Genomic DNA, 20,156 nt, shown 5'->3' with positions numbered 1-20,156 from the left:
CTTGGACCTCTTGAAGGTAACCTGGTCTCCAGCCCTGTCTTCTGGCTGGACTGTGGGCTTGGGTTGTTGATCTGTATCTGAGCAGGAAGCCACAGCTCCGTGCACCCATCACCTGCCCCAGCACCCCTTCCAGGACAGAGTCAGCTCCTGTGTGTGTTCTCTGATGGCTGGTTAGGGCTGAGCTTGTGTCGCAGTCCCTGAGTGAGAGTGTTCAGTGTGGCTGGTTTTTATTTTTTTTTTCCTCCAGAAAGCAATTTTCACAGAACTTGTAAGATCTTGATGATCTTGGAGACATCTGTTTCTCCAGTAATGGGGCAGAAAGGAGCCACGGGGCTCAAAATTACTGGTGAGGAGCTGAGCTGGATGGAGCACACCTGCACCAGCCAGCTTTCCCAGGCTGAAAATACCCTTGGCTCCAAACCCGGCTCTCACTGTGCCAGGTCTCTGCCCTGCGAGCATCGTGCTGCCGGGAAGGGGGGAGAGGACGGCGCCCGGTGTGCTGGGATGGAAAGCAGGCGCATAAGGATACAGCCGTGGGGAGAAGATGGCGGGGAGCACGGGCAGCTGCTCCCCGGGTCTGGGGATGGTGGCAGAAAGAGGAGAGGTTGGGGTTTCACCTCCCCGTGGGTGCGCTGAGCTCGGAGGAGGGTGGAAAGCAAACCAGAACCCGAGCGTGGGTGGGCAGGCGCATGCCTTCTGCTCCTCTCCCGGTGCGCTGAGCCTCTCCTGGGTCTCAGTTTCCCCATGTAAGACACGAGCGAGGGTGGAGGCCATCAGACAGGGAGGGGAAGGGTGGATCATCCCAGATCCCCTCATTTCCCCTGCCGCTCTGGGCTGCGGCAGATCGCGGCTCTTTAAGGCTGCAATAATCCCAGCCCGGGATTAGTTTTGCACCTAATCACTGCAGAACAAATACCAAGTTTTATTTACAGAAGCAGAAGAAAGATGGGGAGGGTGGGGGGGAAAGCCTCAAGCAGGGCTGATCCCGAGATAATCAGGAGTGGGAGGGTGGGAGGCGATCGCTGACCTCGGAGCCCCCCGGCCCTTATGTAAACACGAGTCATTCCTGCGCTGGGACCATGGTGGCTATCAGCTCCAGCCAGGGCTTGGTGACCCCCCCCAACCCTTAGAGCAGTTCAGACCTGGACTTTGGGGGTTTCTGGCCCCAGTTCGTCCCCTTTCCTTGGGCACGTGCTCCATGGTGAACCCGTGAGCTGTCAGCTGTGGTGGGACCATGGTTCAGGGAAGGATGGGGACGCTGTGAGGGGATGTGGAGCTTTTGGGATGGGGATGGGGGAGGCTGGGTGCTGCAGGTGTGTTGCCCCAAAGCTGGGTTGGTCCTCAGGGGTTTGTAGTTGCACTGGCTTGGGGTGGCAGCTCTCCTACTCAAGAGCCCAGTCCCCTTGAGATGTGAGCCCACCTGCAAGAAGGAGCTGACCTGCCGCTCTGGGGGTGACAAGACATGGGTTTATTTTTCATCCATGCAAGTGAACGGCCTGGCAGTGGGCAAACTGGGGGTGGGAACCTGCTTTGTCCCTCCCCAAACTGCCCTCAGTCACTTGAAGTCCCCGTGGCTTTGCCCACAGGTTGGAGATGGCTGGTAGGTGCCCAGGCTGGACCGGCTCCCAGGCCTGGGTGCAGGGGCAGCTCGTGATGGCTCCATGCCTGCCGGTGCCTGAATTTCTCTTCCTCTGCTGCAGACGTTGACAAATAAATAGCTCTTTTCTGCTTTGGCTCTTGCATAGTGGAAAAAAGTCTGACCTGATTGGAGAGAGAAGTCCTGGGCTGTGGAAACCCATGGCTTCGTTAGCAAACGTGCCCACGAGGTTGCTGCCAGCCTGTGCAAATGCCCTTGCTTGCACCCTGTCCATGCTCCCTTGCTGATGGCTGCCCTATTTCAGTTCCATTTCTGAGCTGGATTTGAAGGCCTTTCTCCTGGCTGTGAAGAACATGACGCCCAAGAAGATGGTGGTGATGAGGAAGATGAGTGCCAGGGCAAGTAGGACCCAGCCGCCCGCTGTGGCTTGGTTGCTGGCCAGGGACATGCCCAGGAAATCAGTTCGGTCAGAGCTGGCTTGGGCTGGAGTGGCTAGAAAATGGAGAAATAAGGGACATAGTTGGTACTGGTGGCTCTGGGCTGGGGTGTGTTGGGTCATCAGCTCTCCCTTTGCTGGTCTCTTGGATGCCGTGTCCCCTTCAGACTCTGCTTCAAGGAGAAGCATCCAAACACCCTGTGGTTTTTGGAGTGGCCAAGGAGCATCAAGACGGCTCCACCTCTCCCACGTGGCCCATCACGGACCTGCTGTGCTTGGCTGAGCCCTGCGTACCTGTGTAAGGAGTCCAGCTGTACTCGGGCCAGCCCAGGACCTCCCCGTTCTTCTCGTTCTCCTTCACCAGCCATGTCATGAGTGGCTCAAAGTAGTTCATCAAGGCATTGGCTGACATGTTGGGCTGCCCTGTGATGAGCTGCATGGCTTCGGGCCACGGCTTGCTGAAACCCAGCTTCAGGGCCTCCCTGTGGCAGGAGAAATCAGCTTCAGTGGGTTCCCCATCGCCCTCTTGGCCATCAACCCTTCCCTCTTCCCCAGGGCTTGGGGCTCTTGGTATCAGCATCCCTGGGTGCCACCTGTGCCCCCAGCACCGCGGGGAAGGTTTTGCTTGGGGGAAAGTGAGGCAGGGGAGGTTTACATGGATCAAAGCCCTCCAGTGACTCCAGCCTGATGGAGCAGTTGCTGCATGAAAGGGTTAATTTTGCAGATGTTTTTCTTGAAGAAAGGGGGGTGTTTTCCCTAGGGAACAGGGGACTGGGTGGTGGAGGAGGAGGGGGCAAGGAGCCTTCCACCCACCAGGGTCCCAGCTACCATCTAGTGGCTGCTTTTGCAATCACAGCCCCAGCACCCAGCCCAAGGGGCCCCAGCACCCAGCCCCGGGTCCAGAGCATCCCACGCTGGGGCAGGGAGGGGATGGAAGACCAGGGGCTGCGCTGCCTCCTGTCTTGCTGGGCTGGCTTTGAGGTATTTGGAGACATAAATATCTTGGCTCTGCCCTGCCCACACGCCTACCCCAAGATCTTCCCGGCTTCCTTGGACTGGTAGATGTCACACGTGTGCAGGGGACCCGTGTGCCCGGCTGCCGCACAGAGCGCCTGGTGGAACTGGAACTGGATCACGAAGCTGACAAAGTACCTGGGAGGGTGGAGAGGAGTGAGGAGATGGGAACAGACCCTTTTAGTGGCTGTGCAAGGAGGATGTGGTCCCCCTGGTTGCACCCTTCAAGTCTGGAGGAACGTCACTGGCTTTGGAGCTACAACCTGCATCAGCTCAATCCCATCTACTGATGCTGTTTCTCCTTGAATGTGTTTTATGGTCACCTGGGTGGATAAGCCCATCCTCCTCAGGTAGGGAAAAATTCCCCCAAATCCAGCCTTCCTCTCCAAGGCTCTGCCAGGGTCCCCACAGCTGCCCAGCACCCTCAGGATGGTACCACCACGTATCCCAGAAGGTGCCATTGCTGGCGTCTGAGCTGGAGATCGCTCTTCTGTGTCCAAGTGGTGTCCCTCCTGCCCCAGTGCTGCTTACTCACCTGATGTAGGGGACGTTGGCAGGGATGTGAAACTTTGCCCCGGGATCAAAGTCATCTTCAGACCTTGGTACTGGTGAGCATAGGCCCTGGTACTTCATCCTGGGCCGGAGAGGGAGAGTTAGTCCAGCATGAAGAGAAGGTGGTGGGTAAGCTGGGAGGGAACGCTGCAGGGTGTGAGGTTCCATATCCCATCGTGTCCCATTGCAGCCAACCGAACCACGAGAGAAAACACTTAGTGGGACAACGGCCAAGGCCCTTGCACCAAAGAGGGGTCTGAATTCAAGCACACCTGAGATTCCACCACTGCTGGTTGTACTCATCCTCCTTGATCCGTCCATCAAACACCTTCCAGCGCCACTGGTCCATGAGGTACCCGAAGGGCAGGAAGGCAATTTTGTCCAGGGCGATGCTCATCAGGTAGTTAATGTCACTTTCTGCCCAGGGTGGGAAGACGTGAGCAAGGCAGTATGGAACCCACCTCTCCACCCCATATGGGTCATTCTGCCCAAGAACAGGGTGTCCCCACCAGCTCCTATCCCCTCCATGCATGCAAAGCCACTGTGCACGTCCCTGACCCCTTCCACCCTGCCCAGCCCATCCTGACCCTCTGTATCTCCAGCTGTCCCCCAGCAGCCCCCTGCCTTTGCTGTGTGGTGCTCCCGTGCCAGCTCACCTGCGTTTTCTGTGACTTGGTCCAGCAGCTTGATGCTGTGCAGGTGTTTGGGGGTGGAGACAGACAAGGCCATGACATCCCCGACAGCCTCGTGGAAGCCAGGGTTGGCCCCATCGCGAAACGAGATGGGCTGGTTCATGTACTGCAGGAAGTACTGGACGTGGCCCATCTCGTGGTGCACCGTGATTAGGTCGTCCATGTTCACCACGGTGCACTGCTTGATCCTGAACCAGGACATGTGGGATGGGGGGAGAAGGAGAGGCGGTGAGGTGAAAAATCTCCGGGAATGATCACACCTCCTGGAGCTATTTTTCCCTTTGGCATCCCTTTCCACACGCCCCCACCTCACATCTGGGGTGGTCCTACTCCTTGAGATTGGTGTCTCTCTTTTCTCCCGCCTCTTCTGCTGTCCCTGGCCATTCCCTGTCCCTGTTCACTGTTTTTTCCACTCTCCATGGCAGGAAAGGCATTGACTGCCCTCCATCCATCATGGGGGATCCTGCCAGCAACGCCCGCATCTTGGATACCAGTGGCAATGCCAGAGTGGAGCTGCCACAGCCATAGGGCGAGAGACACTGTGGTGGCACCAGGCCACGTGCCCTTATTCTACGAAGACATTGCTAGCTACCCCAGCACCACGTCAGCTGGGGCCACCACTTGCTCCCCATGGGCACCTGAAGTCCTTGCGGTTGTAGAAGTCCCAGGCTGAGGCGTGACACACCACCTCCCGCCCGTCTGATGGCTTCTCGATCATGGACTTGTCCCAGAACTCCTGTGGCATGGGGATGAGGCCCAGAGAGGTAAAGAAACGATCCGACTCTTCAAACATCATCTTGGGTGTCCAGCCCTGGAAGAAAGCAGACAGAGGACCTAGTAAGGGGTAATGGGGCATGCTGGGGACTGTGGGAAGGATGGGAGGCCATGGACAGCCTTGTTCCTCTCAGCAGGGGAGATATTTTGGGGGCAGCTAGAGCTGGCTCCAGCCCTTGGCATACCTAGGTGGGTAGAGAATATGGATGAGAGATGGAGGCTTTTGGCAGCACCAGAGCATTTGGCACCATGGGTGGTGGCCATGGCCAAAGGGTGCTGGGTCCCAAGGGCCTTGCCCAGTGCAGCCTGGAAAAGCACTGACCTGTTGTTTCATGGCTGGGGTGGCATCCACCTTGGTGGCATCTGGGAAAGGCATCACCAGGTCGAAAATGTTGGACCATGACTGGGCCCACATGTTGCCTGGGAAGCACAGGAGGACAATGCATGGCAGGAGGGAGATAGGGAGAGAAGAGAAAAAGCCACCAGTTACTCCTGACTCCTGCACAGGGTGGATCACCCTGCCTGGCCCCTGCCCTGCCTGCACGAGGGCGATGCAAGCAGGAGCCTGTCTGTGCAGGAGAGGGCAAGTCACGTTGAGCGTGTTGCCCTTCCCTGGGGCAGACTGGCTTCTGCAGCCCCATCTCATGGGGCCTTGGCCCTTCAGCCAGAGCTGAACAGAGACCAGTCTCAACTCTTGGAGCATGACTTGGAGCAAACAATGCCTGGTGGGAGACACAGCTCTGCTTGAGCAGAGCCCTTACCTAGCAGGTGGGCAGGGATGGGACCCTTCAGGTTTATGTGCTCTGCACCATACTTCTTGTATAGGGCTCGGCGTACGTAGGCGTGCAGGTTGAGGTACAGGGGTTGCAGCTGCAGGTACAAGCTCTCCAGATCTTCCTCAAAGGTGGGTGTCTCATACAGGGATCTCCAGAAGGCCCCGTTGTCCGTGTAGCCTGTGGTAGGGCAAGGGCAGAAGCTGTCAGACACTGCCCTTCTTGGACAACAACCTGTTTTACTGCTCAGGCACCCCAGGTCCCTCCATATCTGTGAGACAGTGGATCTCATGGGAGCTAGTGGGCCCTCCACACCCTCAAGATTTTGGCCCTGAGTTGGATGACTGATTCTCTGCCCGCAGGGTGTTAAGAACATGGTAGGTCTCTAAGGGAGTAGGACACTGACCGTTGAGTACAGCTGCCTTGTTGCTCAGTTCCACGTATCGCTTGTAGTTGTTCTTGATCATCTTCCCAGATGCATCCCGCCAGCCCTTCCAGGCAAAGAGGAGCTCATCGTAGTCTCGTGAGGTGGCCATAATGTCCGTGAGGTCTGGAGGGAGAACAATGAAGCCCAAGTGATACTGTGGATGGGCTGGGCTGATGCAATGGTGATAGACCTGACGTGCTGCTCAGGGGCCATCACAGAGAAGGTGGGAAGGCCCCTTCATGACCCTTCTCCATATCCCTGTTAAAAATCCCTCCTTTCTGGGCCTGTTTCAGATGACTCAGCCGACACCCTGCCAGATCTTACCTGGATCCAGGGGGTGACAAGTTTTGTCCTCTCTGCAGACCTTGGCTACACTGTACGTGGTCTCCATATCTGAGAGGAGGGTGTTGTACTGCAAAGAAAATCAGATCATGTGAGCTGGTTATCCTTGCTCCTTCTCTTGGAGAAAATCACAGCCCATTGAGATGTCCCCAGGTGTTTTCCTCTGGTCCCTTCCAAGGCTGAGCGTGACCCCAGATGGAGGTCAAGTGGAGTCAATACAGCAGGGACTAGTGGCCATTGCCACTCAAGCAGCCAGGGATAGACAAACTTTGGGTGGAAAATCCTGGAGACAATGATCTTGGCTTTGTGTAGAAGGTACCGAACTATCACCTTGTTCAAGGGCAAGGGGTGGCTGCCCAGTGGCATTTCCTAAAAGCTGGGAGAAGCCTGTGTCTCCACACAGCGTAGTGGCAAGGGACACCCTGTCCTGCTCTGTCCCCTTGCAACTCACCTCCTTCAGCTCGTTCTCAGGCAGGGCTGCCCTGTCAAGGACACTCAGCTTCTTGAGGATGCGTATGACACTTTGGTCCTGGAAGTCAGAGAGGTCGAACTGCCTGGCCCTCATGCCGTACTCAAGGGTGTGCTTGGACATGGCCAAGTTCTTCTCCAGCTGCGAGGACAGAAAGGGACAGGAGAGGAGTTACTTGAGGGAGATCTCTGAGGCACAGGCCATCACCAGAAATACGACCTGGCATGCCATGACTGACAACCTCCCCAGGGCTGCCCCTGTGGGTGCCTCATGGCGTGATGAGGGTTTTAATGGAAAAGGCACCTGCTGGATGAGAACATTGCCTCTTGGCTAGGGGCAGAGGCTGCTCTGGTTTTCAGAACTCATCTGAAATGTGCCCTGGATACCAGCTGCCTGCCTTGCCTGTGGCCTCTCCCCGCACAGCCCTGGGGTTGTTCCCATACCATGATCTCCTTGTTGTGGTCGGTGATGTTGGTGTTGTAGGCCCAGGATGCCTCGGTGTAGGCATTCCACACTGCCTCGGCCGTGCTGTTGTACTCGGACAAGAACTCTTTAGCTTGTGCTTCGTCTGCTATTTTGTCTAGAGGACGAGATATACAGAGGAGGACAAGGGGAGTCAGAAGGCTCCTTCTCTTTGCAGGAGCACCACCTCATGGAGAAGCTATGGTTGAGCTTTTCCCAGAACTGCAGGTCTACTGAAGGATGCCACAACTTGGGAACATGTTGAGACAAGAAATGGGGGCAGAGGAGTGTTGCTGGGGGTGGCCTGTTGGACAGGGAATGGGATAACAGGACATGCTGCATGCCCTAGACCCTCCCACTTGGCCAGAAAGGATGCAGCTGAAAACAGATGACTTGTCACACCATGACTGATGGCACTACCACAGCAGCAAGGCCACAGCTTCAGACAATGGTACTTCAAGGGGTTGGCTAATGGCATCTGCTTCCTGAGAAGCAGCACCCTGTGGGACACCACGTGGTTATTTCTCTTTTCTGGCACGGGTGTCTCCCCCACCCACAGCAGAGACATCCCTCAGCACTGTCCTGCCTGAGGGTTAGCGATGTCCCTTGGGAGACCCCTTCCTGCCCCTCCCCAGACCCAACTGCAGCCTTACCAATGCCTTCAGGGTAGCCTTCAGGGACAGGGGGACGCCAGTCAAACTCGGGCCAGCCCAGCACCTCATTAGTCTTGTTGTTCTGCTCCTGAAGCCACTCAGTGACAGGGCTGAAGTACTCCAGGAGGGGCCCAGCATCCATCTTCTCTGTGCCAGTGAGATTGAACAGGATTTCCTGCCAAGACTTGGAAGACCCAGCTTTCAACACTTCCCTACAGAGAAGCAGGAGAGCAAGAGCCAGCATGAGGCCAGGGGATGGATGGGATAAAAGTGGCAATGGTCTCTCAGCATCGCAGCGGTTGAAGACACAATTCCTGAGCGGGAAGAGAACCTGGGAACTGCCTCTGAAGCCCCCATCTGTCCTGCGTACGGGGACTGAGGAGTCCCCATCACATACTCATGCATTTGTTAACACCCAGGGAGTCAACAGGGACCAAAAGTGCTTTAGTGACCTCTTGTCTGGGTGGGAGCTTGTGACACGGACAATACTCTGGTGAGTACCACTCACCCAACCCCAGTGCTTCCATGTATTTCCATCCATCCATCCATCTGCAAAGCTATTTCTCCAGCCATCTCCATAGCCACTTTTCCTTCCTTCTTTTGCACACCATCAGCTTCCACGCACACACCTGCCCGTGGCGATTGTCCCGACCCTCCTCTGTCCCCACCTGAGTTTGGCTCCAGCCTCTTTGGACATGTAGATGTCACAGGTGTGCAGGGGACCGCTGTGGTTGGCCGCCTGGCACAGGGCCTTGTGAAACTGGAACTGGAGGATGAAGCTCACAAAGTACCTGCCAAGGAAGCCCATGAAGGTGAGTACTGGGGACAAAGGGAAGCAGACAAGTCCCAGGGCGTGGGGAAGGGCAGCTGGCCACACGTCAGCTCCCCACCATTTGTAGTCCCAAGCGTTGGATGGCCTCTGTGTCTTAAGCAGGAGCAAGGCTTCCCAGTCCCTGCCCACAGAGCTGAGGCCCCCTGCTCCCCAAGCTTCTGTCCCCCTGCCAGCACTTCCTCTACCTGATGTAAGGGGTGTTCCCAGGGATGTGGTACTTTGCTCCGGCGTCAAAGTTGCTTTCATTCCTTGAAACCGGAGGACAGATACCCTGGTATTTGGTTCTGTAGACAACAGAGAATAAGAGCATGAGCATGGAGATAAGGGGACAGCAGAATCAAGGCAGGGAACAGGAAGGGCAGGCACAATTCTGAAGAAATGAGCACAGCTACAGTGTGCTGCCATGTATTTCCATCCATCCCACCCACCCACTCACCCATCCATCCATTGTTCTCCAGCCATCTCCATGGCTACTTTTTCCTTTTTTTTCCCCCTCCGCCCTTCTTTCCTGCCTTCTTTCCTTGCACACCCCCAGCTTCCACACCCCCATCCACCCTTGGTGACTGTCCTCTACCTCAGATACCACCAGTCGTAGTTGTAACGGTTCGGGGGCGTGCTGCCACTGAACACGTTCCAGCGCCACTGGTCGATGAGGTAGCCGAAGGGCAGGAAGGCGATCTTCTCCAAGGCCATCTTCAGCAGGTAGTTGATGTTGCTCTCTGCATGAAACAGAGCCTGAACCAGGTTGGGAAGGAGTCTGGCTGGACAGCCCTATGATTTTTTGTGAGCAAGAGGGTGAGCAGATCTGGATGAAAACTGGAGACAGCATTTCAACGTATAATTTTGCTCCCTAGAGAAGGCTGTGTAGGACACAGGAGGCTTCTCTAGATGCAGCTCCTACTTGGGGCACATGTGCCTTTTTACTGAGTGGGGACAATGGGAGTGACAAGTGTGGTGTTGCCTGGCTCTCAGAGCGAGAAGGTCTTTGGTGAGTGTAACTCCAATGGTTCCCTCTTCATGCATTCACCCTGGGGCCTCAAGGCAAAGGAGGTTTGATCTGCAGGGCTGTCACACCACTGCAATGGCTCTCATGGTCTAGACCTAGAACTGGAGTCAGCTCTAGGACAGTCACCACTGAATCATGGAGAGCACAGGGGATGGTGACGTCTGCTTTCCCCATTGCCTCGAGGAAACCTAGGGAAGGAAGGTTGCAGAAGGACCTGCTGGAGACTCAGCTGGAGCTATGGGGTCAGAGAGGGGTTGGCAGCACCGTCCTGAGGGTCTGTTGGCTGCCGTCGCTGTGATGGCATGGCTGCCAAGGGCTGGTTAGTCGGGCAGTGGTGCCTTGAGGCAGCGACCATCTGCTCCATGGTGTTTATGCAGCACTGGCCCGACGCTTTTGGCTGCTGCAATGGCTTCCTCATCATGAGGCGTGTTTAATGACAAGGCAGGAGGATCCCAGGACTGTCCCTCCTGTGCAAAGCAGCTGCCTGCGGCAGGAGTCTGTGAACGCTTGGTTTCCTCTGCCGCTGTCTGCTTTGACATGTTGGCTGAGAGATGTTGGGCGGGGGGAAGAGACTCTTGCCAAGCTGGGCAGTGCCCTGCGGCAACAAGTCCTCCTCCGCTGAGCTGTCTGCCAGGCAGAGATGTCACCCGCTGACTGTCCTCTCGACTGTGCACGTAAGCGCTCGGTACCACCTCCGCAGAAGTACACCGGGAGCTCCTGGGGTGGATGTTTCTTGGCGAGGGAAGGGGGAAGGCTGGAAAGGTCAGAACTGATCAAGCACAAAGATGCTATTTTCAGATTTAAGGCTCTGACGGAGAAGGGAAGGGCACAGACAAGCTCTGGAGAGCATCTCTCTTGCCCTCAGGGGTGAAGAGGATAGAGCCATGAAGGTTCCTACATGGAGCAAAGAAGGGGTTGGGCATGGAACCAAGCGTGGGTGAAAGGCACACATCAGCCCTGGGGTCTTGCCTGCTTTGGACTGCGTTGCCAGACTGCAGCCCACCCCGGCATGTCCCAAACCCTTCCCCGTGCCACAGGCCTTCTGGGCCACCCAGCTCCCCAGGGTGGATGCCATACCTGTGTCCTCAGTGGCACTGCTGAGGAGACCAATTTTCTTGAGGTGGCTGGGGGTGGAGACAGACAGGGACATGACGTCACCGATGGCCTCATGGAAGCCAGGGTTGGCCCCGCTGCGGAAGGAGACGAGCTGGTCCTTGTATTGCAGGTAGTACTGAACATGGCCCATCTCGTGGTGCACCGTGAACAACTGCTCCATGGTCACCGTCGTGCACTGCTTGATCCTGCCCGGTGAAAACAGAGCGTTGCCTGAGTAGGGTGAGGGACCCTGGCTGCCTGTGCACCCCCTTGATTGGAAGAACCCTCCAGGGTCTCTGAGAGGGTGGCAGCACCCCGTGGGGAAGGGGAAAGACCCAGTGGAGGGGAAGGCAGGGCAGCGTGGTGTCCCGAGACCTTACCCCAGAAGGTGACAGGTTGGGTTGCACAGCCAGGGTGGGGGTACCCAAAATGGTGACCACCAAGGGGGATGGAGGGGGGTCTTACCCTGTGGCCCTGTACCCCTAGGTGCCCACACACACCTGAAGTCTTTGCGGTTGTAGAAGTCCCAGGCTGAGGCGTGGCACACCACCTCACGCCCATCCGTCGGCTTCTCCAGCATGGACTTCTCCCAAAACTCGGGAGGCATCTCCAGCAGCCCCAGTGAGGTGAAGAACTCCTCCGAGACCCGGAACATATGGGTAGCATTCCATCCCTGGTGGGCAGCAGGCAGTAGGTTATGGCTGAGGAAGGGTCTGCCCATGCCCTGGACATTGCCTCTCCCAGCACCATGGGGATCAGCTGAGTCCCTCCAAGGGACCGTGGTCCTGCTCCTCTCACCCTGATGGGGAGCCCTGGCCACAGAAATGGGGCGAACATTCCTAAAAACACTGAACAGTGGTGCTGGTGCCCAGCATGGACAGGAGAAGGGAGCTGGGGTGATACCATGGCCATCGCCAGAGAGGGAGTGGGGTCATTTCTTTGTCCGTTCCCCTCCTGGACATGCCTGTTCTGCTGTTCCCTATGCAGGTATGAGAAACGACTCCCATGGGGTCAATGTTATGGGCAAGCCTCATCCAACACCCCCATTTTTGTCCCCCTGGTGCCACCATTGGGTCCCTCAGCCCATCACCTGCTGCACCATGGTGCTAGTGACATCAAGGTTGGGCTTCGCAGGGTAGGGGACCATCAGGTCATAGATGTTGTTCCACTGCTGAGCCCACATATTGCCTGAGAAAAGAAAACAGCTGGAGCAGATCTCGTGGCAGGTCGGGAGGAAGAGAAACATAGTGATAACTGGGACCTCCCTGTCCCAGTATGGCCCAGTGTGTGCTCCTCTGGTCCCACCAGCACCCCTGGGCTGGGGGGTCCCTCCTCTTACCCAGGAGGTGAGCAGGGATGGGACCCTTCAGGTTGATGTATTTGGGGCCATAGCGGTCGTACAACTTCCTCCGGACAAAGGCGTGCAGGTTGAGGTAGAGTGGCTCTAGCTGGTTGTAGAGACTCTCCAGGTCTTTCTCGAAGGAGGTGGAGTCGTACCAGGAGCGCCAGTAGCTGCCTGTGTCCTCGAATCCTGACAGGGAGGCAGCAATGACCCCTGTCTCTGGCCCCTGGGGGCTTCCCCCACACCCAACCCCAAGAGCCAGGACCAGGGGACAGCAGTAGGATTTTTACCCCCTCCCCAAATTGTTGGCGCCAGGGAAATGGAATTTGGATGCCCAGCTGCATGCAGGATGGGCAGAGCAGCAGGGCACCCCATTGCCCTGGCCCCGGTTCCCACCCCTGACCACCCCCTGCACCCCCGCCTCCTCGTACCATCCATCTGGTAGGCCTCGTTGCTCAGCTTCACAAATTCCTCGTACTTGGTGCGCAGCGGGTTGCCCGCAGCGTTGTGCCACCCCTCCCAGGCGTAGAGCAGCTTCTTGTAGCTGCGAGAGGTGGCCATGATGTCGGAGATGTCTGAGGCAGAGGGGGCAAGGAGGACATGAGAGAGGGGCACGGGGCGGGGGGGTGTCACATCCCACAGTAGCTCCGCACAGGTGCCACCACCACCGTACCAGACCCAAATACCCATCCTCGCTCCGTGGACAACCCTGATGAGCACGGGTGGGACCTGCCAACCCCAACCTGCTGGGGATGTGGGGACTGGGACAAACTCATGGCCACGGGGTGCTCGGCACCCCGCAGGGGCAGAGGGACAAGGCCCATACCTGGCTCCAGCTCCCAGCAGGTACCGTTGGGCGGGCACACCTTGGCCGTGGAGTAGATTTTGTCCATGTCACTCAGGATGGTGTTGTACTGCGTGGAAGGAAAAGGCGTTGGGGCTGGAAGGGGGTGGGAATGGCCCCTCAGGAGGGATCGACAGCCTTCCCAGCTCCGGAGCGTGTGTGTCCGGAGGGATGCGGAGGAGGGTTGATGTGTTTATACAGCGCGTTTTTGGCGAGATAAGCGTGTTATCACCCAGAGCCTTTGCACCCGCCGCATGGTGGGAGCAGGGACAGACAACCCATGCACGGCCGCTCGCCAAACCCCCCTCCAACACGGCGCGAGTGCTCGCGGTGTCCCAGAGTGGGGCTATTTATAAAGCCCTTTGTCAGCGGGGCTGCGGCACGGCCTGTTTATCTAAGAGGGTTAAAAAAAAAGGAAAAAAAAAAAAGAAATAAGAAAAGCAGGAGGAGGAGGAGGAGGGGGATTTATTTCTGTGAACTTCAACAACAGCAAACAATAGCAACAGGAGGTTTCCTGGAACCTGCCTGGGGAGCCCATTCCCAGGGAAGGAAATTCCTCTGCTCCATCCCTCTCTCCGCTCCCATCCCTCTGCTCCGGCGGGGCGGAGGGGATGGAGATGGAGACGAGACGGTGGCGGCTGTGGGATGGAGCTGCCTGGGGACAGGCGAGACGTGGCTGATGCGCAGGGAGGAGACGCGATGCTGCCTGCTATCTGGGAGAGAGTAGGGATGGGTTTCCTGGAAGGAACCAGGGCCGACACTTCTCCGGAAAGGATTGTATCACTGGGCTTTGCCAGGGTTTCGGTGGGGAGGGCTGTCAGGAAGCCGTAGGCCAGGCTGGAGGGGACAGCAGTGCCAGTGTCCCTGCACTCCTGCAGAGCCGAGAGGCTGCCGGCCTCAGCCGGGGCAATATTTTCACGCACGGAAATGGAAATCATGCTGCGTTTAGGGAAACGACCCTGAAAGCTCAGAGCTGTGATGGGGAAGGCTCAGGGCGTCCTGACGTCCCTAGCCTGTCACCAAGGCTGTGTCCCCAAGGCGCAGCATCTCCAGGCTTGCAGGGACGGCTCAGGGTCCCTGCTTCCTGCAGCAGCTCTCCTTTTTGGCCCCGAGGAGCACTGAGGGGGGGAGGTCGAGCCAGCTGGCCCCCAGCCATGGGCACAGCCTGGCTGGTCTCCGGGTGACGCCCAAGGCCTCTCTGTGTAAGCAGGAAATCTCCAGTTCCCACTTGGATAGCTCCAAGATGAGGTTAGGGCTGTGTAAGGGGGCCAGCAGACACCCCACATCCCCTGGAGATAGCACCCTGGCTCCCCTCTCCATCACTCTCTTCCCTGTGCACAGGCCAAGGACACCTTCCAAAGTGCGTCAGAGAGGCAACAGGCCGGCAACAGGGGCTGGAGGTTTGGAAAAAAAAAAAAACCCTCTAAGGGGTTTTGCAGCACCCCAACAAGGCCCAGGGCTTCGCTGTCACGCCATCTACCTGCTCTCTCTTCTCCAGGGGCAGGTTGGAGGGTCCCAGCGTCTGGATGGAGCTGATGATTTTCCTCAGCTGTGGGTCACTGAAGTTGCTCCAGATGTTGCCGTAGAGCTCCTTGGCTTTCTTCCCCCACAGCTCCGTGAAGTTTTGCTCCTCCAGCGATGCCTCAACCTGCACGGCGAGAGGGACACGGGGACTCAGGACCAGCCCCAGGACATACCACCACCCAGGTGATGGTTTAGGGACCGGGTTCAGGACAACAAGGGGTTGTGACATGAGGCAGCAGGCAGGACTGTCACCAGTCTGTGACATTCATGGATAGAGACATCAGCTTCCAGCTGATGCAGCAACGTCTGCAGCCCCCATGGCACTGCTGGCGAGCACCTGCCGAGGTGGCCTTTGAGGGTGTTTTGGAGGTGGCTCCAGGGTGTTACGGCCCAGTCGGGATGCAGGGATGGGATGTCCACCCCACGCTAGCAGCGTGTCCTGAGGAGCTCTGAGGTCTGGCTTCATTTTATTCCTTTCCCACCTTAGCAGAAGCCCAAAGAAAAACTACAAGAATTCCACTTCCGCTTTTCTCCATCCTGTACCTCCTTGCTAGATCTACACATTTCTCCTTCGCCTATCTGCAGCCCATGCCCTGGCAGCGCCGTACCTGGCTTTCACCTTGCAGAGGGACACCCGTGAGCACCCAGCCCCCAGTTTTGGGTCTCCCGCTGTCACCCATCTCCTGCCAGCCCCAACCTCCCTTCCCAGGGCCGTGGGACGGCCGGGAGCTGCCTGCTCTGCGAGGGGTTATTTAGGCAGCTGGGAGCACGGCCGGCGGCCACGATGCTGGGACTGGGTGTATAGCTGGCAGTCGCATCCTGGCCCAGCTGGTGTCAGCTGTATTTTTGGGAAACGCTGATGTTTCATGAGGGTCCCGGTCCGGGCAATGTGGAGGATGGAGTGAGGAGGTGCAGAGCGCCTGTTCTCTGTCCGTGTGCTGTCCCGGCATGATTGATGGAGCTAATTAGCTGTTACTCGCGGCGTTTTTAGCCTGGCTCCAATAAGCCTGGTTTGTTTTATTTTAATCTTCACATTCCCTCAGCTGGCAGTGGGGAGGGAAGGGAGTTACGGTGCGGCAGGGCTGGTGGATGCCCGGGGCAGGCGCCCACACAGCCAAGGGACACAGGAGCGGGGATGCCAAAAGTGCCAGGTGCCTCTGGCTGCCCACCCGCGGACGTCCCAGCACCCACAGCATCACTCCGGGTACCCGCTGTCCCCAATCCCCCGGCACACCGGGGTGCACTGGCCCCCCAGACACCCTGCGCTGGAGCAGGGCGCTCTTGCATCACCCCGCAGAACAGGGGATATCGTTCCCCCTTCCCAGACCCCGCTGCGGAGCCGGGGGAGCTGTAGGAAGCAGAGTCCAGCTGTGTTTTGTCTTCTCCTCGAACAGGCGCCTGTGTTTGGTCAGGCGAATCGTACCCTAAACTCTCCTGACAGCTCCGGCGGAGCGAGCCGCGGCTGGCGGTGCTGCCCGAGACCCCCTCGCCGCAGCCATGCCCACCAGCCCTGGCCCTTCGCCCCCCCGCAGCCAGGAGCTCTCTCTGTGGGGGTGCCTCTTTGGGGGGCTCAGAGGCCCCTGGGCGCCCACAGCCCCCAGGTCTCCCTACCGAGCTCCCCCACCCCAGTCCCTCCCTGCTGCTGGTTGCACAGGGAAGATTCAGCGGCGCAGGATGTGGCCCGGGATGCTGGGGCTGCTCTACCCCAGGCGCTTGGAGACGTCTGGCACCCGTGAGCAGCCCCCGAACCACGAACACCCTCGCCAGCCTTTTGCCCAGAGGCCAGCGCGGTGGCCTGGCTCAGCGTGGGGTCTGCCTGGCCCAAGGCTCCCCCAGATCCCCAAATTCCACCTCTCAGGCTGTGTTGGGCAGCTTTTAACCCTTTAGCGCCCAGTGCCTCCCCATGCCACCGCATGCCTCCCTGCTGCCCCATCGGTGGGCTGACCTCGGGGGCCAGGTCCTCTCCTCTTCCTGGGCTGCCTTGGGAGCATCTGGCCGTGATCCTGGGGCATTTATTAACACAGGAACTGTGGCAACTGGCCTGGAATTCCCTTGAGAAAAGTCCACACAAGGTGCTTTCCTGACCCTAAACTTGGACTCGGCATGACCGGGATGCTCCCACTCTGTCCCAAATTCCTCAGCCCCACCACATCTGCAGCAGACGCTGGGCGCCTGCCCAAACATCACATCAGCTCTCCCAAAAAAAAAAGGCTTTAGGGGCACTTGGGTGCTCCTTGGGTGTCCTGCCAAGTTGGCAGCGGCCAGACCTGGCGGTGATCTTCCCCTGCGCAGGGAGACGCATTTCCTTCCTGTCGCAGGGCACGCTGTGCCCCTGTCCCTGTGGGATCCGGCGAGGTTCCGGGCCGAATCGCAGCCCTTGGGGCATGGGGGTGACGCTGGGATCCCTGAACACGTCTTGGTCACGTGCGGGCTGCACCCACCCCTGTGCACCGCTGTCTATACGGGGTGGAAGGTCTCTCTCCGCGCTGTGCCCAGGGCCGTGGCCGTGCCCCTAGCACTGGGGCAGCCGTCAGCTCCTTGGGCACAGCGAGAGCCGGGAAACCTCTGCAGCCTGCGATTCCCAACCGGAATCTCCCTGCCCTGCTACATCCAGCCTAAAGACACACAAACCCCTGGCCAGACACACACGCGCCTGTGGGACGCCCCCCCAGCATCGTTCCCTGCCGCGGCTCTGCCCGCACGTAGCCGGGCTGATGGCAAATTCCACAAAGCCTGGAGTGCATCCCCAAGACCAACTTCATCCCCGTGGGCTGGGGACGCAGGGACAGGGGCTGGCAGCCTCCGTCCTGACGCCACTCCGTTGCTTGTGCACACTTTGGGCTCCCGGTATCTGCCCCAAACCAAAATCCCCCAGCACCAGGACTTGGCGAGGCTCTGAGGTGGCACAGTGCTGGGACGTGGTGGCACTGGGCAGGGACAGGGACACTTGACACCTGACCACAATCCGGGAAGGAGGGGAAGGAAAGTGGAAGGTGCTGGGAAGAGGGAACAATCTCTAAAAATACCCCGGATGCCACTCTGAGACCAGGGCTGACACGCCGGGGCAGAGCCTCTCCGAGGGCCAATTTGGGGCAACTCCCTGCGGTTCCCAGACTACGAGTCCCAGCCCTGGTTTGCCATCCTGAGTGCTGAAAAAGGAGGAGGAAGGAGACCACACCAGGTGTCCCCCACCATGCCCCAGCTCCCCCGGTGCCCAGTGCTGGGGACACCCTCACGGTGGCATTGCCCCCCCATCCCACCACTCACCTGCAGCGCAGCGTTTTCGGTCGTCAGGTTGGTGTAGTAATTCCAGCTGGCCGAGACACTCTCGAAGAGGACGAGCTCGGCCGTGCTGTTGTAGGCTTTGGCGTAGAGGGCGGCCCCTTCCTCGGTGGGTTCATGCTGGGGGGGCTCCAAGCCGGGCCGAAGGGCACCAACCAGGCTCAGCCACAGCAGCAGCCCCAGCGCCGAGGGCATCGCTGCCGGAGCGCTGCACGGAGCCGGGGGGGGGGCTCCGCTCAGTGCCTTGCGAGACAGCTTTGCCTCCGCTGCCGGCTGCTTATAAGCCAGCAGCCTTCGCACAAACCCTGCCCACCGAGCCTGCCTCTCCTCGCAGATAAGACCGGAGCATTTTGGTCTCCCTTCGGCGGCGCCCGGGCTCGCGGGAAGGAGCGAGGAGCGAGTGCTGCCTTGTGCAAAGTCCCTTTGGCGCTTGGCCATGCCGGGAGGGAAGGGGCTGGGACAGCGGGGAGGGAAGGAGATAGAGGAGAATTGAAGGGAGAACCGGAAAAAGAGAAAAGAGGAGAAAGGTGGACAGGGTGGGTGGGAGGCAGCTCCATCCCTGCAGAGTCCCGATTCCCTCCTGGCTCGGCACAGGGAGATCCAGCTCAACCAAACCATGGTGCTTGGCAGGACGTGCCCTCCCGACGCCTGCAAACACCGCTCGGCAGCGCCCCGGCCGCCCGCCTCGAGGCACGAGGGAAAGCTCTTGCTTGGGGTGCAGCCAAGGTCCATCTCCTGCTGCTTCTTGCCAAAGCAACACCCTTCCCAGCATAACCTCATTTTTCGGAGAAATGGAGTCTTTCTGCTGGCTGTGAAGAAGATCCCATCACATCACACCATGCGGTTTGGACTTGGAGGAATTAGGCTGGTGATAAACGAGTAATAAAGAGTTCTTTCAAAATGAAAACCAGATCCGTGTCAGAGGACTTGACAGTTCCTTTCTTCTCTTCTTTTTTTTTTTTTTTTTTTTCTTTTTAATTAACTAAATCCCTTTCCCCCAGGGCCTGGCCCAGCTCTGGGAGCTGCACCCCGGCTGACCTTGGGCCCTGGGTTGGCTGAGCCCATCACCACTCGTCAGGGCCACCACCACATGGGCACACCTGCCATAGAGGGGAGAGGTTTTTTTGGTGGGGACAGAGGGAATCCCCTTGACTTGTTGGCCCCACTGGGTGCTGCAGAGCAACTGGCCACCACCACAGCCTCTCAACGTGAGCCCAAGGGGTGACCCCACGGGAACAGCATGGCCCCTTGACAAGGGACAAGCCCTCCTACCAGGGCTGGGGACCCTGCGGGGTTTGCAGAGCCATTTCCATAATAAGAAAGAAAAGGATTTAGGAGCCTGCAGCCCTCTGATGTCTATTACACCTCCCTCCAAAAATCACAGCTTCCCACCCTGCCCTACCACCCACCACCTGCACTGGCGGACGTGGGCGCCCAAACAACCTTCAGCCCCTCAACCCCCAGCCCGTGTGGGTGTGCGACAGCACTGGCACCCCCTGGGAGCCTGGGCATCATGAAACCAGCAACCCCCCTTGCTGACCCCTCTCCCCACTGGCCACAGGTCTTTGGAAACTCCAGTTTGCTAGGAAGTTGGAAAAGCGGTTGGGTTGGCTCCAATTTGGCTGGTGACCAAGTGCCGATGAATGGAGATTTCCTGCGCCCCGCCAACCTCCGTTCCCCGCTGCGCCGGGGAGGGGTTTCCCCAGCTCCAAGGCATCGCGGCTCAGCCTCCGGCACCGGTGGAGGCCTTGGGAGAGCGGCGCGGCCGAAACGGGCTCCACAATCTCAGCGTGGCACCGGTATCCGGAAATTCCAGCCAGGGAGGTCTTTTCCAAGGTTGGTGTTTCCGATGGGTGACCCTGCGGAGGAAGGGCAGCTCTCCATCATTTTGCACGTGCTCATCTTCCAAGGCAAGAGGCACTGCTGCTGCTGCTGCAGGACTTTGTGTTGGGTGAGAGGACCTCTTGCTGGCTGCATCGCCAAGGATGCCCCCAGCTCTGTGACTTCCCCTCCTAAAAAGCTTTTAAAACCCCAGCTGGG

General features: G+C 58.4%; 1 protein-coding gene across 1 annotated transcript; it reads right to left on the bottom strand.

Moving 5' to 3' along the window:
- Positions 1-1,447: 1,447 nt before the first annotated feature.
- Positions 1,448-18,672, bottom strand: ACE (angiotensin I converting enzyme). Its single transcript, XM_086766600.1, has 25 exons — positions 18,102-18,672; positions 14,791-14,958; positions 13,293-13,380; positions 12,898-13,041; positions 12,464-12,655; positions 12,215-12,312; positions 11,625-11,797; positions 11,107-11,330; positions 9,598-9,742; positions 9,209-9,307; positions 8,860-8,982; positions 8,192-8,403; positions 7,520-7,656; positions 7,059-7,217; positions 6,590-6,677; positions 6,245-6,388; positions 5,827-6,018; positions 5,388-5,485; positions 4,930-5,102; positions 4,256-4,479; positions 3,872-4,016; positions 3,583-3,681; positions 3,063-3,185; positions 2,328-2,515; positions 1,448-2,089 (listed from the first exon to the last, which is right to left on the bottom strand). The coding sequence occupies exons 1-25, from the start codon at positions 18,552-18,554 to the stop codon at positions 1,893-1,895; spliced, it is 4,086 nt and encodes a 1,361-aa protein (XP_086622726.1). The 5' UTR covers positions 18,555-18,672; the 3' UTR covers positions 1,448-1,892.
- Between the last annotated feature and the right edge of the window lie 1,484 nt (positions 18,673-20,156).

Source organism: Chlamydotis macqueenii, chromosome 25 (genome assembly GCF_036417535.1).
Source record: "Chlamydotis macqueenii isolate bChlMac1 chromosome 25, bChlMac1.mat, whole genome shotgun sequence".
Taxonomy (NCBI): Eukaryota; Metazoa; Chordata; class Aves; order Otidiformes; family Otididae; genus Chlamydotis; species Chlamydotis macqueenii.
This window is presented reverse-complemented; position numbering and strand designations above follow the sequence as displayed.